Source organism: Ostrinia nubilalis, chromosome 6 (genome assembly GCF_963855985.1).
Source record: "Ostrinia nubilalis chromosome 6, ilOstNubi1.1, whole genome shotgun sequence".
Classification (NCBI taxonomy): domain Eukaryota; kingdom Metazoa; phylum Arthropoda; class Insecta; order Lepidoptera; family Crambidae; genus Ostrinia; species Ostrinia nubilalis.
Window position 1 is genome coordinate 9,515,422 of NC_087093.1, and position 20,330 is coordinate 9,535,751.

General features: G+C 38.5%; 1 protein-coding gene across 2 annotated transcripts in view; it reads right to left on the reverse strand.

Moving 5' to 3' along the window:
* Positions 1-3,861: 3,861 nt before the first annotated feature.
* LOC135072579 (uncharacterized) overlaps positions 3,862-20,330 on the reverse strand; it is an 85,890-nt gene continuing 69,421 nt past the window's right edge. The window contains exons 6-12 of one of the 2 annotated variants that reach the window (XM_063966547.1): positions 9,979-10,166; positions 8,911-9,043; positions 8,555-8,685; positions 8,127-8,405; positions 7,304-7,603; positions 6,424-6,659; positions 3,862-5,953 (exon numbers count right to left, since the gene is read on the reverse strand). In XM_063966547.1, coding sequence (XP_063822617.1) covers positions 5,728-5,953; positions 6,424-6,659; positions 7,304-7,603; positions 8,127-8,405; positions 8,555-8,685; positions 8,911-9,043; positions 9,979-10,166 — 1,493 coding nt within the window. In that variant the 3' untranslated portion in view covers positions 3,862-5,727. Of the gene's footprint in view, positions 5,954-6,417; positions 6,660-7,303; positions 7,604-8,126; positions 8,406-8,554; positions 8,686-8,910; positions 9,044-9,978; positions 10,167-20,330 lie in introns of both variants that reach the window. The other variant, XM_063966546.1, reaches the window with a different exon arrangement.

Consider the following 20,330-nt stretch of genomic DNA (forward strand, 5'->3'; position numbering starts at 1 on the left):
ATTTCAGTTTCAGTTGTGGACTGTATAAAAAATCTTGTATGGCTAACTACAATAAAAAAAAACTTGGTTAAAAATACTGACCTGGTCGCATACAAAACAATGAACTACTTAGGCCAGGAATCGGCAAACTGCGAGGTTTAAAATGTAACATCCCTATTTTATACACTCAGAGCGAAACCCCTACAAATATAAATTTATAAGGCTTGGAGTTAATATAATTTATTAAACTTGGAGCCAAAATATAGACTGATAGAGATACCAGTGTCTTTTATCCGCTTCGTTATTTTAATAGCTACCACCAACCACCATCTTACCCAAGTATACGCCATAACAACAATGTTAAGAGCATTGTAATGTTCCAGCAGTTGAAAGCCAGTTCATAGGTGGTTGAGGATTCCGGGTGTAGCTTGCTTCCACCTTCGACCTGATTATAATTTCTATGAAGAGAATCAGGTGAAGTGCAGGCCAAGAGCTTCATCGTTGTGGATAAAAAAAACTCTAGATGATTAAGGAACCGGATCGTGAAAAGTTGCTTGAGCAAACTTATAAAAATAACGACTTTTCGTGTACTTGCTACGATTTTTATTTGATTTGAATCTTGCGGTCAGTTGACTTTGAATGGAACCTACCATTGACGTCAAACGCGGGTATTTCCACACTATGAAGAAACAGTATTTTGAGAAGTCATAAAAGTATCTCAATGTGGTGGTGTATCAAGATATTAAATTCAGAAAGAAGGTTCAACACCTATGAAATATAATTTAGGTACCCTATAACTAATTGAAGGGCGAAATACCAGGTCTGACTGACGATTTATTTAGGTACTCTGAAAACTACGAAATGCACAATTATATCTATATTGTAAATGGCCTACTTTCATACTTCTCCAAAATTCTCCTTTATGCTGCAATAAAAATATTGACCGTTTACAAAATTCTGATTACTCAAATTATGATAAACCACGAATACTGTGTCGTCTGTACTAAGTAGGTAGATACATTATTCCAGGAAAACTATAACGGTTAAAATAGATCACTTAGTTTTAAAGTAATAGTCGTATAACTCATTAATTATTGTATTTTTTTTTACTTAATAAAAATTCTTCTGAAATAGATATATTGTGGTAACGGCGGACAACTACGGAACCCTACATTGCGCGTGGCACGACACTAGAGATGGGTTATACTAGGTAAATTTAATACTAGGTGCACCTATTCCTAGTATTTATTAATACTCGATCCAAATACCTATTCCACCTAGTACGTAGTAATTTAGCATACTTGACGCGACTAGTGCGGACTAATCCACGTAATGTGACTTTAAAATACAATTTTTTTTGAAAAGATACAACCGTAGTATGAATAATGCAATTTGAAATTGAATAATAATTCCTCCCTTCATACTTCAACAGGCTTAGGACTGTCAACTTAAAAGTTGGCGTATTTAAAAGATATCAATTTCATAAAAAAAAATACATATTTTTTCTTATTTACATGAATATGGTTTGACTACGTTTGTGTGCGTTTGCTTCGTCGCGCTAAAATTTGTTTGGTCAGACAGAGACGGAGTGAATCTCTACGTTCGCACATAAGCTTAGCGAGAAATACTAGGTGCGCGTAATACACGACTACGGATTACGCAATAATAACCTCTATTACTTTGACGGTAGGGTCGGAAATCGTGTAATTTATAAAATACTAGGTGGATCAAGTATTTAAAAAATTGGAATAGGTGCCGCCTAGTACTGTAAAATACCTAGTGTGTGGATCTGTTCTAGTAAATACGTCTCATCTCTACACGACACGCACTGGCAATTTTTTTTCATTATCTATACTTATAATAAATCTGTAGAAAGGTCAATTCTGTACATGAAATATATTTTCAAAATAACTATCAGGGGGTGATTAGTGATCGATACTGATGCCAAAAATGCAATCAGTAAAATTTTTGTCTGTCTGTCTGTCTGTCTGTCTGTCTGTCTGTATGTTCCTTATAGAAACAAAAACTACTCGACGGATTTTAACGAAACTTGGTACACTTATTCTTCGTACTCCTGGGCAGGTTATAGGATACTTAGGAATTCCCACAGGCACGGGAATTAGCGGGAAAATCCTTTTGTATGAAAAATCTAAACTGCTTAAGTTAGACGCTTGAAATTTGGCATGCAGGTACCTTAGTAAACTTAAAGCTTAGTTACAACAGGATATTGCAAAATTCCCACGGGAACGGGAGTTAGCGGGAAAAAACATTTGTATGAAAAATCTAAACCGCTTAAGTTAGACGCTTGAAATTTGGCATGCAGGTACCTTAGTAAACTCAAAGCTTAGTTAGAACAGGATATTGCAAAATTCCCACGGGAACGGGAGTTAGCGGGAAAAAACATTTGTATGAAAAAATCTAAACCGCGTAAGATATATGAAGGGGGTAAAACGGGATCCACGCGTACGAAGTCGCGGGCGGCCGCTAGTAAAGCTAAAAGTTCTTCCTTTCGTGTATTCTGCTACGTTTCTATCAAGGAATGTGTTACGCCTAAACAACAATACCTAATTATGTACTTTTAGGTCTTATCTTCAAATCAGATAGTTTGTCAAAGAGTGATAAAATAATTGTAGTTAACAAAATACAAGGTTTTCGGGTCAATGTCATCTAAAATAAACATTAATTATAGTATAAAGATAGGTAGGTAATGGGACTATTGTCTCGTTCTCACCACTTGTTTCCAATTAAAGACAGTTGCTGTATCTCTAGCAGTTCTTCAAAAATGTGCTGAAAGCTGCTGAAAAATTGAGAGTATCCTTACTGCAGGAATCCACGTCCCTACCTGGACCGACGATCTGGTAAAGGTTGCGGGAAGAGCCTGGATGCGGGCAGCGCAGGACCGTTCATTGTGGAAAACCTTGGGGGCGGCCTTTGTCCAGCAGTGGACGTCATTTGGCTGCGACGAACGAACTATTAATTTACTTATTAGCCTTGACTTATTAATTTCTGAAACAGCTTAATGAACAATGTTATCGGGGAACGCTTTTGCTCTACCAGTTTTTGATGAAAAAAATATTTATGTACCTACTTATAAGTTGCCGTCAAGGCAGTATTCACTACTTATATTGTTATCTGTTAAAACCATTATTATAATAGGTACGTAGTAATGGATCCTTATTATAATAATTCCAAGGATATATTGAGATATATTGAGGAAAGTTTATGTGCAAGCAAAAGACGAGTTTCGTAATATGAATCGACTATAAGTGGAAACTTGTAATTGTCCTTATTATATTTTTAGCAACTCGTACATTCTATAGTTAGCTGTTACTTTCTTTAGAAGTGTAAATAAAATAAAAAATACTTCTTACTTGTATCTGTACTGTTATTATTTATGAACTAAACTGTCTGAAAACCAATAATTACTTATCTAGTTTTAAAATGATCAACTAATTTAACTGATGGTTAATTTAACAAATTATCAATATAACCCAACTTTGATGTGCAATGAATAGCAGTGAAATACTTAGGTCTTTTTCATCACTGAAAAATATTTAGGTACATACCTACTTAGGCCCAGTTTTTTTATTCATAGTTAAAATAACTAATTGTTAAATTTTGCTACTAATGGCTAATGCTTAAATATTAACAAAATGTAAACTAATATTAAAAAATGTACGAAAAGTCAAATTAACCACTGTTCGAAAAACATTTTTTTCTAATATTTAACCACTTGTCTTTTGACATCTGTCAAATTTAACTATTGGTTACTTTATCTACGAATCAAAAAACTGGGCCTGCCTAAGTCTGAGCTAATCGATTACAGTATTATTTCATTGACTGTGGGAGGATATCACAAGGTTGACCAATAAAACCACATAATACTTTTAACATACTATTTTTATTTTTTATATTAATATTCTTCGTAATCACGTTATAATATTTTCGCTTACAATTCTTAATTTGGAATGGTATTATGTATATAGTTTAGCTTAAAAATAAATAAAAAACTCAATGTACAACTTCAACGAAGGCATGCAATTGTATGGTTTGCTTAGCAACACAAGGAACATGGCAAAGAGTTTAGACGAACGCGACTCTTTGGTTTGGTTGAGATGATTGACGACGGATTCTCTAAACAGCGTAAGCCATTTTACAAAATTAAAATTAAAAGTTAATTTGAAGAAATAATTATTATGCAGAAAAACATGTTAATTTAACATCACTGCAAAGCATTCATCAATCCTAAATATCAGCGTCAAACTAAACGCAGACGCAACGTTTCAACGCACAGACATGTATCACTTAAGACTACGTTAATTTTTCTCATTAAAATTGTTATTTGTACATAAAAATAATACAGTGCCAACAACCATGATAAACTATAATAATTAAGTTATAAATACTACAATGGATACAAAACAATATAAACATTTAAATCACTCTATGCTAAGTAATACAGACAACAACCTGCTAGCCTGAACAGGATAACACTTTCAAATGTTTTTTCTTAATTAATAAACAATCAGAAACGAGGAACATTGCACCAATAAATAAAAGTACGAAAAAAAGAGGAAGAATAAAGTAGAATTATAAGAAAATGTTAGTACAGGACAAACAATATAAAATAAGAGATTAGAGAGAGAATGATGTACCCAAACAAAAAATAATTAAAAACTGAATATACAAAATTGTTTCTTAAAACAAAATGGATAAATCAGTAAGGGTACATCCTGAACACAGGCATGCAATCCGATACATTAGTAACAAACTTGCACATGAAGAAAACGACAGTGACATTTATTCATTGGCGCAATCAGCAGGTACATAATCACTTTCCTTAAACACATAGCCTAATATTTTTATTCAAGTACAAATTTTCGAGGCCTGAATTTTGGGAGAAGCAGATACTTAAATATTACATAAGTGCGGAGCTACTGCCTCACCTTATTTCAGCTACTTTATCCACCGATATCAGAAATGTAGTCGATAAAATATCGAATAAGCTAATTGAGTAACTCCTATGAGCTATATTAATATCTACAAGGTATCTAAGGTATCATTTTGTAATATCATTTAGGAGCATAAAATATCACCTCCAGCTAAATCGGTCAAGAAAGAGCAAACACGCATTACAATTTATCAGTGAGTTTCGAAGCTCATATATAATTTTATTCGTAAGTCCATATCACGTGCATCGTGATCTTTCACAGCTGACAATCCTCGGTCGAGCTCGGTCCGACGCATCATTCGTACCATAAATATTCGTAACGACTAAGTAGACATTCCGGTTGGGTCCCACGTTTTCATCTTAAACTATGACTGTAACATGCAAAAGCTATTCGGCAAGAATATCAAATCGGGCCGCATCGTCGCTCGGGCGAGCTGATATTCCGCGTAGACGGTGGGTCTACGGCGCGAGTGTGGATCGTCTGCGAAACCTCGACCCGCTTCCACTTCACATTACCATTCTAAAATTAAAATAACTCCATCACGTTACATAAAGTATCAGTAACCTGCACGTAGTGTCACATAAGCTTAATATCGTTGTTACTTTTACTAATAGAATGACAGTAGATCTTTGTATGCCGAGATGCAGAGAAGGCAAGCCGTTCTCAGGCACGAATTAGTCCGTCAAATAACAAACCCGTCGCCGTACAAAGAGGTGAAATGGTGGGGCGAAAGAATTTCGAGGACGATCTACACGAGACTAGTATATCACGTTCACGAACCACATCACCGAGGCGTTCAGTACTGGCGGTCATCGTATATGTAGATGGCCTCGCCGGCGGATTCCTTGAGGGGGGGCGGCGGCGGTGGGAAGTCGAGGTCTCCGGGTCGGAAGAGCTTGGAGGCGTTGGGCGCGGGCGACGCGGGCGCCGGCGAGCCGCTGCCGGGCGAGCCGCCGCCGCGCCGCTTCACGCCGCTGGGTGACGCGCCGCCGGCCGTGCGGAACGAAGACCGCCGGGCCAGCCTGGAGGGACACTAGCGTTAGGTATTGCACCAATGGGAATTTAGCTTTAAACCAAAAATTAAAAAGCTATCGCCATCAGTAATGAAAATTATTGACACCATTTACAAACAATTGCCTTTACAAGCAGGCCTTTGTCCAGTGGACGTCATTTGGCTGAAACGAACGAACAAGCAATTGCATAAAAAGTTCTCTTAGAATCACTTTATTTTAGCCCTTAAAATGGAATCATTATGCAATTAACTGTAAAGATAGATTTTAAATTGTTTTTAAATCAATAGTTAATTAAGTTGGTGAACAAATGACATTACTCGGTTCAAAGTCATACAGCTACAATGAGTCCGAATGAAATTAACTAGGTAGTTTGACTTTCCCATTTTCTAACTTTCCATCATTTTATTTATAAAATCCACAACCTACTTTCTACAACAAAAAATAAATAACCTACTATGTATCATCCGACATACATATACCTTGAAGCCACCTCCTCGGGCGTCTCTTCAATCTCGAGCACCCAGCTGACTGAGTCGTGTTTCTCCACGACGCCCTTGACGGCCGGCAGGGGGGGCGTGTCGGGCGCGGGGGACGAGGCGGGCGACGGCGGCGAGTCCGGCGGCGGCGACGCCGACCGGGCCGAGTCGCCGGACGACGTGCGAGCGCGTAGCGGCGGCCGCTCGATGTACCCGCCACCGGCGAGTAGGGACACTACCTGCAATAAGAACTAGAAATTAATAAATGTGCTTGAACCAACCCAGGGCCGAGCCGCCTGGAGACGCATGACGCGGAGGGCCGACCCCAAATAAAATGGGATGGGCCAGGCAAAGAAGAAGAAATGTGCTTGAATATTTTACACGGGTTCCAAAACTAAGTAAAGCTTGTATTTTATATCAGGCAACGGGTAGAACTAGTGAGGACGTAGCCTTTATAATTATGTAAAGCAAGGTTTGACAATGTTACCATGTATGATCTCACAGTTATCAAACAAAAGTGACAAAAGTATGTAATTAAACGGGTCAAATATCATTACTATGCAAGCCGCCACCAACCGGCCATTGTGGAAATCATTGGGGGATGCTTATGTTCAGCAGTGGACGTCCTATGGCGCTATGGCTGAAATGATGATGATGTTGATAATGAATATCATTATCGTTCAGTAATGTGCCGACATGACAGAAAGAGCGAGCGTAATGTGCTGACTAATTTATTATCAGCGTTTTTCAACACATTCAAACCGTCTCTTGGTGAGATCGTCAACCTTTGCATTCTCTAATTAGTGCAATAATTTATAGACTTTTGCTAATCTCACAACCTATCTATAAGAAAAAGCTTATTTTCCACAAGTGCAGAACAAACCTGAGACTTCTGGCGAAGCTTGTATCTCAACTCCTCATTGAGAGCTGCCAGTCTCGCAGCATGGTCGCGGTCGCGCGCAGCCGCGTCGCGCAGACGGCGGTTGTCGTCGCGCAGCCGGTCCACGTCGCGCTGTCTCGCGGCCGCGCGCTCGCGCAGTTCCTCGGCCACGTGGCGAGCGGCGAGCACGTCGCGTTCGGCGGCCGCTCGCCGCTCGCGCTCGGCTGACAGCTCGGATCGAGCGTCGCGTAGGGACGCCATCTCCGCTTGCTTCAGCTCGATTACTGCTCTGAGAGATCGCACCTGGAAGTAACGAAATAATTTTGATTGTGCTGTTCCTTGAAAGACATCTGTCCATTTCTTTCTTCTTTCTTATATCAATTGACTCTTGAAATCCTAATGTATGAAATCGTCTGGCATAGTCAAAGCAAACTTAAAATATTTCAGAGCATTAAAACAGTGCAACCTTGTTTTCAACTACCATTTTCAGCCCCGGGTCGGGCAGCTTGCACTCAAGCTTCGCCCGCACTGCTCATGTTTACAGTTCAACTACCTGACTCTCGATTTCGACGTTGAAACTAACCTCAGCCGCCAGCTCCGTGGCGTCAGTGCTTAGCTCCTCATTGGCCGACAGCCGGAGCTCGCAGTCTTCCACCTCGCACAGCACGGGGTCGCAGGCGGCGTCGCACGTGGTGCACTTGTCGCGCCGCTCGCTCGGGGCCGGGTCGGGCGCGCGCGGCGACCTCTCGAGCTCCGCCCGCGCTGCCCATGTATTCAGTTCAACCACCCTTAGAATCTGACTCTCGATTTCGACATTGAAACTAACCTCAGCCGCCAACTCCGTGGCGTCAGTGCTCAGCTCCTCATTGGCGGACAGCCGGAGCTCGCAGTCCTCCACCTCGCACAGCACGGGGTCGCAGGCGGCGTCGCACGTGGTGCACTTGTCGCGCCGCTCGCTTGGGGCCGGGTCGGGCGCGCGCGGCGACCGCTCGAGCTCCGCCCGCGCCGCTTCAAGCTGCGCGCGCAGGGTGCGCTCTATTTCGCTATGCGCGTGTAAACGCGCTCTACTTTCGGCTACTTCGTGTTTTAGGGACTCTATTGTATTCTGAAACAAATGAATTTACACATTTCTATAAATAAAATGTTATGTTATCAGATCACACAGTAGAGTAGGCAATAAGATACACTACATTTTATCAGTATTCACAAGACATTTAGACTATTCTGAACAAGGCTAGATCTATGGTTCCTTACTTTGAGCCCCTTGATATCGTTCGCAAGAGATGCCACCTCTTCGATGTGTGTTGCTTGGAGACGGGCGTTCGCCTCTTCTTTGGACGACACCTCCATCTCCAGTTCTGAGATCTTGCTCAAGCATTCTGCAACTGTAAAACACATTTTGATTAAGTCTAGATATTACAAATTTTATTTTATCTCTTTTAAATCCATTATTCAATTGCACTGTTTTGTGAGGACAACTTGGAGGAAACTATCTTTTCGTACTCTATGATTCCAATTCGAAATAATGCTAAGTAGGAGTCTCTTTTTTTACGCAGTCGATTTTATAAAGTCTCAAACACAGCCGGTCGTCTACAATAATGGTTGCTCACTTGTATCAAGATCCTTCTGCGCGCGCTGCTGCCGGTCCCGGTCGGCGCGCTCGGCGCTGATGCGCTCGGCCGCCGCCACGCCGCGCCACCGCTCCGCCTCCAGCCGCCATGACCCGCCGTTTAACGCGTCTAACTGTAACACAAAACAATTCAAATGAAAAACCACAACCTTACAAAATTAAATACTAGGTATTCTTTCCCATGCAAACGAAAGACCTATTCTTGAAAATTAAACAACTGACTGGTACCTTCAAACCGAAGAGTTGAATTGTAGATGACAATAGAGGTAACACTTTGACGGAACTGAAAGACGTTTTAGATAGATGGAGAAACTATTGTTACGAACTCTACCGGGATGAAGAGGGTCATAGTGTTGAAAGAAGATGGGACGACCACGACAGAGAACCAGATATAATGCTTTCTGAAGTGCAAGATTCCATTAAAAAACTAAAACATAAGGCCTTGGGTCCTGATGGTGTGTCAGCTGCGATGCTGCAGCTCTTGGGAAATGAAGGAACAAGGATCATTCACCGGATATGTAATAAGTTCTGGAGAACAGGCCAGTGGCCAGATGACTGGACTTCAATCTGCTGTTGTTCCTCTGCACAAAAAAGGTACCACGCGAAAATGCGAAAACTACAGAACGCTGTCTCTTTTGTCGCATGCAAGCAAGATTATGCTTCGCATTATTAACACGAGACTATCATCATTTGTAGAAAACCAGATACCGAGTGAGCAATCCGGATTTGTTGCAGAAAAGGGCACTCGCGAACAAATCTTGAATGTTCGTATTCTCATAGAGAAATGTCACGAATTCAACAAGTCACTGGTTTTGTGCTTTATCGACTGAGCCAAAGCGTTCGATTATGTGCAGTGGAAAACGATGTTTGATGTGCTTGTGGAGATGGGTGTTCCTCCGCACCTCACCTTTCTGATTCAGAATCTGTATAAGGTTTTGAGCTAGGTACCACTATTGCATTTTAAGTTAATGGCTAATGTTCCCGTGAGCGAGCACTAAATGTTTACTCTATGCATGCATGTGTTAAAAAAACTACATTGAATACTCACGCGAAACACCAAATACTGCACCAGCACGCCCAGCGCCTCTACGCCTTTGGCAGCGTGCGCGAGCGCGGCGGCCTGCTCGCGCGGCGGCGCGGGCGGCGGGCACGCGGGCGCGCTCGGCGTGCGCGCCGGTTGCGGCGTCTGCACGCGCTTGCCGCGCGGCCCGACCGCTGTCGCCACTCGAGGCGGCTCTGTGGACAAAACATGAGTGTTACAAGTAGTGTAGATGCACACAAGTAAAATATACACATAAGTATTACAACTAGTGTAGAGCCTTCTCTAAGGATACGTTAGTACGTACGATGTAGCATTACTCGGCCAGTAGCAACGCCAACCTAGCAGCGGCTCTATGAGAAATACAAGTGCTACTAAAGCCTGGTCCGTGAGCACGTAGAATTTTGTCCAATGACCCCAAGCTACCCATCCTTATCGCTCGCGCGTAATTATATTGCTGTCGCGCTCGCACACTCACTGCGGGCGCCAGTCGCACAGTCGCGCGTCGACAAAATTCTACGTGCTCACGGACCAGGCTTTACCAGTGTAGAAGAGTGAGCACAAATAACATAAGTATAGTATCTAAGATATAACAATACTCGCCACTCGAGGCCACTCTATGGGAAAAATAGTACGAGTGTTACAGCCAGAATAATAGAATCCACAAGTAAACAATAGGTAGATATGAGGCGAGATAACGATACTCAGCCACTAGTGTGGCCTAGAGGCATCTCTATTAGTACAAGAGTGTCTTCTACATTGGTAGTACCAATGTAGAAGATCTGGGAATTGGCCCAGGAGATCCAAATCGCGTGAGTAAACTCTCTAACCACTGGACTAGGTGTTACAAATAACGGAGCAAGCAATAGCCACAACTGTAAAGTGTTTTTGTTGTTGTATTTTTTATTGGATCGTGCACTAGTGTCATCACTTTTGTTGCTGTAAAAATCTACGTAGAGCAGAGATCCACAAAAAATTATACCTATTGCAATATATTACAAGTAAGAAGGAGATGAAATAATCGTTGCTGCGAAGGCTGTGAATTTACTAGTATGTCTTTGTCTATATCTATTATGTTCTGGAATATTGTTTTATCTACCTATGAAAAACACAATCCATTCCGCGTTCTTATTATTTCTTTCGGAACGACATTATTGTTCATATCCTAGACTAGAAAGACAATGGCTAAACAGATGTACCCGCCCAGAACAGGAAGCCATAGAGATAAGATTGTCTTTATTTCGCATTATCTGGAGAACACATCCATTTTATGCATAATATACGTAGACTAGATATTTGAAGCGGATATGATCCGTAATTTATGGTCTTGTGAAGGGATATAATGTATGTATTTATACAGTATCTGAAGGATAAAATTGGTCTACATTCAAAACTGATGTTATATTGGAGGTAAATAATTTAAACTACCACTATTATTTCAGAAACTCAGGCTATCAACATCTTTACTACCCTGCGAAAGCAGACATGAATCGTGAGAAGCGAAGTAATCCTGATTCTTGCAAAGTGATAGATTCCCACAGTTCTTACCCAACGACTTAAACAAACAAACCTAGTGGTTCACAGTGGTTCACACACGTGAATGACTGTTATGTCAAACTTTCTAGATTTCGTCAACAGACTGGCAGACCCTTTGGTCCCAAAGTGAAATCGTTTGGTATTTCATTCACGTTGTGCATGCCATTTTTACGCCACGCTACTTCCAAAATGGAGAAGGTTCTATGATCCACTGTAATAATTATTTTTATTAAGACAATATTGATTATTAAAACGTTATAAGCATATGTTTTTGTGCCGTTATGCAGAAGTTGAAAGGCGTTAAAATAATATTGAAATAATTGCATAAAATATAAAAGCAGTGTTTCCCACGCGGCCCATTGATAGATGTCTTTCCGCATCATTAGACCAACGAGCAGCGCCCACTTCCGCTGATGATAAAGCATTAGAAATTTAATCTGCCGTCCACTGAAAGCATTTAAATTAAATTTATTACTGAACTACTCATTTCCCGGAGCTCTATTCGCGTAGGTTTCTGTTTCACAATGACAGATTATTGCCAATCTATTAAATTAAAAGTACATCATCATCATTTCAGCCATAGGACGTCCACTGTTGTAATTTTTATGTTAAGACACTTTAACCATTACCCGGGAGTCCGGGACGCATACTATAATATACTTCAAGTAGCCCAGTTCACAGTTCTATGAGCTCTCAAGTGAGAAGTCACGTAAGTGTTCATAAGATGTGTGTAATTATTGCGGATGATGTCTCAATAGTAATTTTGTGAATGGCCGGTTGCGGAGGGTCAGGCAAGCGGCGGCGCGTGGGCACCAATTGGGAGCGTTGTTGAAACGTCAAATTAACATAGCGCTAGGGCTGGCAGGAGCTCAACTAAATCACTATCAATGATGTCATAGACGTAACTGGGGTTTGGACAGAAATAAAAGTTCTTCGAAGCCGCAGCCCAGCTATATCGTCTATTTGAGCTAATTATAAAGTGGCAAAAAAATCATTAATTATTCGGCAATAGTAGCTCAAAAAGTACTTTAAGAGCGATTAATTAAGGGATTGGATGAAGATTAAAAAAAAAATCTGACAGCCCTACAGAAAAACAATACAAGTACCAAACAACGATGCGCCTACGTCGCGGGGCATAGTGTGTTAACTCATTATTGCTGTCAGTTTCAAATTTGTATATGATTGATATTGTTTTTATAAACTGCTCTATTATGCTTTTTAAAATTCACTACTTTTATTAGTTAACCGAGCATATCAATCTTTATGCACTGTTTGATAAACTTATTAGAATTTACCGCTCTTTGGCAAGTCTTTCTCCGTGTATTGTTATCTGACTCTACCCACTTTTCTTAGATCTGTTCTATGAAACCACACAGTATGTAAGAATGAATCTCCACTCACGAATAGGTTCAAGACTATGATTGGTCTTCTTAACATTAAAATTCAATTTACGTATCAAGCTGAAATCAATTAATTGTTCAGTTTGAATCTAGTTTGTTTCAAAATATCCATGGATAATAAGATACAGATAGAGTCGATATATCGATATCGTTATAAATATCCGGATCATTTGAACACTAACTGAACTCTTAACCCAGTAACATACATCATTTAGAACCAGGCTTCTCTCGTTCATGATCGTGATGTATACCAATCACATTTACAGTAAGTGTGGAAATGACATCGGCACAAAGCCAGTCATTACTATGATCGCCATCATCGCCTTTGTATCAGTATTCCACGAGGAGAGCCGGGTAACGGGACCAGTCCGTGGCGTGAAATTGAATGCTTAACTGAGTAGATTAAGCACATTTGCAGTTCCGCTTTTGTTCTACACGTGTCTTAAATCCAGCCCTAAAATATTCGTATTCAAAACGTACTCCAAGTTACAGCTCCTACATAAATTGACTGCAAATTGATGTTATTGTTAAAACCGGCACTTGTATTCTAATTGCTGTATCCGTACTATTAAAGGTCACTCTGCTACGGGCACGGTAAGACGATATTAATCAGAGCCCAATTCACGAGTTCATTGGCAATATTGAAGATGAAACGTACCGCTCGTTTCCTAATTTTGTCTTAGTTCATGCAATTGTTTTTTTACATTCAGTATGAATACTATACGAACGTGTTTCGTATGTAGAGTCATTATTAGTTGATTACAGAAGCCGCAAATTGCTTATTATGTGGTGTATGTTATTGTAATGATTTATAAAAATACAGTTTTACGATTATTAGCGTACAAGACCTCATACAGACAGGTCGTCGACCTCTGCATCGCATCACGCTAGCTTTCGTGTGGTAGTTTGTATGAACGACTCTAATATGCCAGTGAATGAATGTTGTCCGCAGTACGCATGCCGACTGGTGCATTATACACTTATTGCATTATCAACATAACAATAACGATATCATTGTGTCGAAATACATGTTACTGGATAAAATAGTTTTAATTAAAACTCGGCTAATATCACGACTATGCTAATTATGATTTGATAGCCTGATTTTCTAATTGCTTATTAGGTATTTAGGTAATCGCAAATCTTGATAATATTTATCGGTGAAATTAGTAATTTCAACATCGTTGAGCTCCACAAAATACTTTCTTCTCCACAGTGATTTAGGAGCGCTTATAATCTATCGTATTTTGAAAATCAGTAAATAACCTAGACAGGAGTAGGTACCTATCCCATCCGTGCCTAAAAACCTTAAACTGTGGAATTATTACAAATCAATAGCAAGGTAAAGTAATATATTAACGCTTAAATGGAAAATATTTTTATGGCCCAGATATTTCCCAACCCGCCTCGGCCCATCAAAGCGGTCTCAGTCGCCCGATTGGAAATATTTATATGTTGCATTATTTGGCTCAAGTATTGACACACGCCGCTTCCTGTTCTGGGAAAATTCTGAAATCGCCTCGTTTACTTCGGAAAATAGCCAGAATAATTCTATTTCTAAAGCTTTGTAGAATATTTATAATCTGTTCATGTTTTCCCGCAATCGTGTCAATAAATCACATTACACAATATTTGTTATATAATGTACTTTTATTAGAACAAATAAGTATGATTCTCAATTCAACTCAATGTTACACGACTTACTGACTACATGATGTAAACATAGGACGACCATTTTCTTCACGCTCTTTGCATCTTTCTCTATATTTATGCCAATAGGTTACGATCGTGTGTACTTAAGAGCTGTAATTACCACCTGGTATACCGTTTGTATGCAATTAATAACAAGAATATGATAATTAATATGTATGTGCAGCGTTATATTGCTACTTGTTAGTGTTATACACTTGTTAGTATTACTCGTATTGCCGTTTATGTATCTATAAATCATTCTAGACACCTATAAAACACAGGTTTATGGAGAAAGCCGCAGTAGTTACTGTCTATGCGATATTTTTTGCTCATAAAATAGTTTTTTACTGAACAAATATATCGTATGAAGGCTTTACAAAGTAATCGATTACGTGGTTTAGTAATTAGGTACTTCATAATAACAACATAGAAGATCCTTTTATTACTTTAGCTGTAGGTCGGCTACAGTATTGACTAACAGCATTAGGCATTGCGTCAATAACCACATGTCCGAGTATCGGCCTAAACAAACGCACATAAAGTAACGTTTTACTACAAAGTAATCCTAGACAATAATAGCTGTTCGAAGTGGACAGTTTGAGGTCGTTGCACACAGCAACAAATTTCGCTTGCAATAGTTTATGCTGAGTGTTATTTCTAACTCGCCCAGCGCTAATAATACTATAATCCATTCGTTCGCGTCTAGCGTGTACTAGTGAGAATCACAGTTCTAAATTTAGTTGTGTTTGTATGTATGTCAGGGGGGCGCTGCGACGCCCGCCCTACGGGTCAACGGAGGCGCCCTAAGACAATGCCGCCGTAACTCTACGCTTTCGCAAAACCGCGCTAGTGATAACATATTTTTTCATGTTTTACGTTCTCTACAGACCATTTTCCCATGAAATATAATAATAAAGTTATTATGAATAATTACTGATAATTACCTACCTAGTCTATCACAATGCGTATAGTTCACATGAGTGAGAATTCCGTTTTGTTTTTTATACTCGACCTAATGCAGTTTAAAAGAAATTTATTTAAGGATTATATTTTTGTGACAATACTCAGTGCATTGGTCGAATTTCACGCTGTTATTTTTAATAACAATATTTTTCTTTGCTTGCCAAACACACAACTGTGCGCTAGTTAAATAATAATTCATTTTCCAGTTACCACGCATCCTATTTTCGTAAGCACCGACAGTTATTTTAATTATATAGGATGTCCCGTTTACGCCATTTCATAAAGGTTAACGTTAACATTAAATGCTAAAATACGAGTATCTTTGTATTTTGCGGTTTAGAATTGAGAAATAACGCGATATTAAAACATAACCGATATTACTAAATATCACAATTAATAAAACAACAGTTCTTGTCTGAACGCACGCATATTTAACTGGCTTGCGTCAATAAAATATGATCCAGCGAAAGTTGGTGAAAAAATTATTAGAAAATTACATATTTATAATGATTGAAAACAAATGAATGCGCACGAGTTGATTTCACCGAGCAAATCGGTCAGTGCACGACACGCGACTAGTGACAATTGGAATTTGTTTAACCTCGTAACACCGCGATCTAAAGTTGTGCTGGAAGTCACAATCGGCAGCATATTAATGAGCCTGTGAAATAGTAACTGCGCACTATGATTCCCGTCATTTATGTTATTAATGTTATAACATTATTTGATAAAACTGTATTTTCTTAAGTAACAGTTAAAAATCCTAGTTATACAAATCAAAATAGTAGACGAAATAGACACTCAGTGTCCATTTACATTAGAAAACACTGCTATTTCTGTCTTAGTGCTTTGCGTGCATAGAGTTAATTGTAGCTATCACTTTGTGTTGAAAACTGTGTTGAATATTATTACAATACTTCATTAAAATACTTGTTTTTAAAAGAACTCTTAAAGATTGGCTAATAATGAAATGTTTTTATAGTTTAGAAGAATATTTTAATCATTGTTGAAATTCTAAAATATGAACAACCCACTTAAGTAACATTGTAAATTATATTATTCTCTTTACCTACCTATATTGTACGTCCGAAATGGGCAAACTGTCGGTTCCTGTGTTATTTAACATCCATGTAACAACAATGTATGCACAGTTTTGACAATAAATGACTATCTATCTATCTATCTATCTTGTAAATACTTGGATGTGTTGATAGTCACACAATTGCATCGCATTACTGAATAATGTAGAGTCAAGTCAACATATTTAGTTGTGATTTATGGTAGTTTCGTACGTCTCTTAAAACCACCCCTTTTTCAAAATATAAGTCAGTGAACTTTGTACAAAAAATACTTATAAATAATGTAACATTCAGCAACCGTAATGCCATTTTCTTTGTTAAATTTCGCGTAAATCCGTCGTCATATTTTAACGATTCACCGTAAAGTTATCGTGTCCGCACATTTGGTCGTCTCCAAAGAATAAGCACAAAGAAGTCAGCATGGAAAGGATGCCAGCCAGTGACTTCCTTATTTTTATTTAGTCACGCAACTGGATGTACGTATTTTGTTCAATGAACTTTGTTGTGTGTTCTTGAATTTTGTATTAGGCACTTAATTCCATTACTATATTGTTATTCGAAGTGCCACTCAATAATGGTAGGAAATGGAGTTCGAACTATTTTGTAGTCGCATGTGAAATAACAATGATACAAATTGCGTGTGCTGTCTGTCAGGAAATCTGGAAGTAATCGAGTAGCATAATGTAGAGCTGCATCAATCAATGACTATATTCAATGACTAGCCATTCAAAACAATTGCCACCTTATTTTTAACAGGAGACAATACATTATTCATTGTTTTAAAGTGACTGGCAATATTGTAATAAATATTGTATGTGTTTGTATTTAAAACTGTTCCGTTTAAAATGTGTAGTATATCTACTTTTATGTTAGTTTAGATATGCAAAAACGTTAGAGTAAATTACTTATGCTGCTTTTCTCAGCAGCACTAGCTCACTTATTTATATTGAGACTTTTTCCTTTACGAAGGTATTGTTTATTTACATCATGCACTCTCTCCATAGTACTTGGTAAAGACATCATTACCCGCTGCAATGTAAAGTAAGTGCATCTTTTATGAGCTTAACGACGTCTACGTCATAAAAACATGATGACAAAATGTCTAATAAAATAATTTAATCACCCAGTACAGTCTTCACTCGGCATGACCAAGACTTCTTATGACCGCACACGCAACGCATAAAAGGAAATGTATAAAAGTAGGTACGGAATTAAATTTATAATAAAGCTTTGTCTAATTACAAAGTTAACCCTCCGAAAAACATTGGCAATGTGGTACCTACTTGCAGCTTTAGTTTGATCTTTGTTGCCTTGTCTTAAAATTTTACCATGGAAGTCAAAGGCTGAATAGTAAATGTTATAGTCTCTGTATGAAAAAAAATTAACATGTACGCTGACAATAGCAACATTAATTAGTTTAAGGCTTATCGATAAATGCTTTCATAAACACAATAGCAGAGTGTTGCACGAATTTCGCAATATCCGCGGCGGCAACAATGAATTGCTGAAATAATGCACAATGGATTCACGTGGCAACTGAGACAATCGTATCTTCACTCCAAGAAATAATTAGGTCAATTTTAAACCAAGTGTCATAATTACAGCACTATGATATAGTATTGTTTCTATTACAAACATAAGGTGAACAATAAAAAATATTTTACAAATTATAACACCATTTGACATGAGAACTCGTCGTATAATCGTTTACTTGTTAAACGTGTCTTTTGCTCATTGCATACAATGGTTAAGAATTATTAAAAATTTAAATTACTAAAGAGATAACAGCTCTGATATTGTGCAAGAAAAAGCAGTGCATTGAATATAAAAAAAAATCCTAAAAGTAGTCTAAAATAACATTATTCTTGAATCATTTGAATTTTAAATCATAAATGGATGTACTTATCTACCTAATTTTGTAAGTAAACTGGAGTTTGAATGTTCCAAAAATATGGCCCCGAGGTAATATGTAGCAAGAAAACTTTTGTAAGTAGTAAAAATGTATTTTTATTTAATTTTTTCTTAAATCTTCCGTCGAAAACTGTCGTTTTCCAGTGATGACTTAAGAATATTCTACGTCGAAGAATCATCAAAAATACAGCCGGCCAAACTGTTTTTATTGTATAGGCAGCTCGCAAAGGTGAGGCCAGCTACTTTTAGTTTAGAAAATTTTGCAACTAACACGAATGCAGAAGAAATCGATTCGTTTCGACCCTCAAGGTTGTAGACGGGGGTTTCTACGAGCCATGTTCAAGTTGCCTTGGATTTAACATGCGATAGCTGAATAACAGCGGTCACTGACCAGATTATTAAGTTAGTCCTAGAATACAATAAGAATTATGACGCACTCGTGCTCGCGTCAGGATTAATTAATGATAGAGCTAATGTCATATACATAAAATAGGTACATAATTTTATTTTAATCAGTTATTAGTAATGAAATTACGCGATGAACTTGAAAGTCTTAAAATAACCATATTCTCGTTGCTAAACATCCAATCCATCAGATAATAATGTTGCGATTTGTATATTATGTGATCAAGCATTACTCTGAGATCATCATTTTATTTTCATGAAAAAAGTCAATAAATTTGAGCCGCATTGCACAGTCAAAACTAAATAATTTATCATGTTAAAGAACTACGAGTAATACATGTTGCCGACACTTTACTGTGCTGTTAAAACCGAGATGTAACTTAGTACAACATCCGTAAAGTGTTAAACAAGCAAAGGAAACTTATTAGTCGCGCTCGAACTGGTGAAACAATGGTACCTGGTAAAGCATTACGGATTGTCCGCTGCGGCAAAAAGCAAGGAAACCGGCGGCCTTGGCGGGGACAAGGTCATGCGGAAACTTTCAAGTTCGCTAAGGGCTAAGCCCTGTAATAACCTTCCTAGTACAATTACTCAGCACTTGTGAAGGGAATGATTTGTTTTTTGTTCCTTTGGAGTCCTACTTACTTCAGAGTAAAGAGCTCTACCAATTTTTTGATTGTCCGTATTTCAACTGAATATTTTTAGTCATAAATATGAATGAAACGGTCCTGTCTATATGAACGCCCAATGCTAACTTTATAAACTCATATTTTTTTAAAGTAAGATTTTTAAGTAAGGTGTTTTCGTTTATACCACCATTAATATATCCTATAGTATGTCCCTGACCCTAGTTAATTACTGTGTGTATTGGTTTAACAAAACAAAATTTCTCAAGTTTATGCGCATACCTAATGATATTATGTTAAAGAGATCTTGACAATCGTGTACAATAGGTATACCTACATTTAACACAGGTATGTACATTTATCTTACAATTTAACAACAAAAAGTCATACAAGAGAAGTTCATTTGGTTCTATTCTACACAGAATAGAGTACACATACTCGTAGTTGACTTAACTCTTAGTAAAGGTTAACCAAAGACCAACCTCTTCCGTCCACAAACATTTGCGAAGTTCGTAGCACACACTAGCTCATAATGCGCCGTAAGGTTAATCCACCACACTCGACCATCACTTCACCAGTACCAACACCCATCGCACAGTGCAAATATTGGGCCAACGTACACCGCACAAACGTACTCACACGTAGCAAGGGACGCTCGGAACGTGCGTTCCGAGTCACGCTATATGTCGGACTGACGTTTCGCTTTGCGGTAACAAGCGATCTTCTTCATTGAATACAAACGAGAAGCA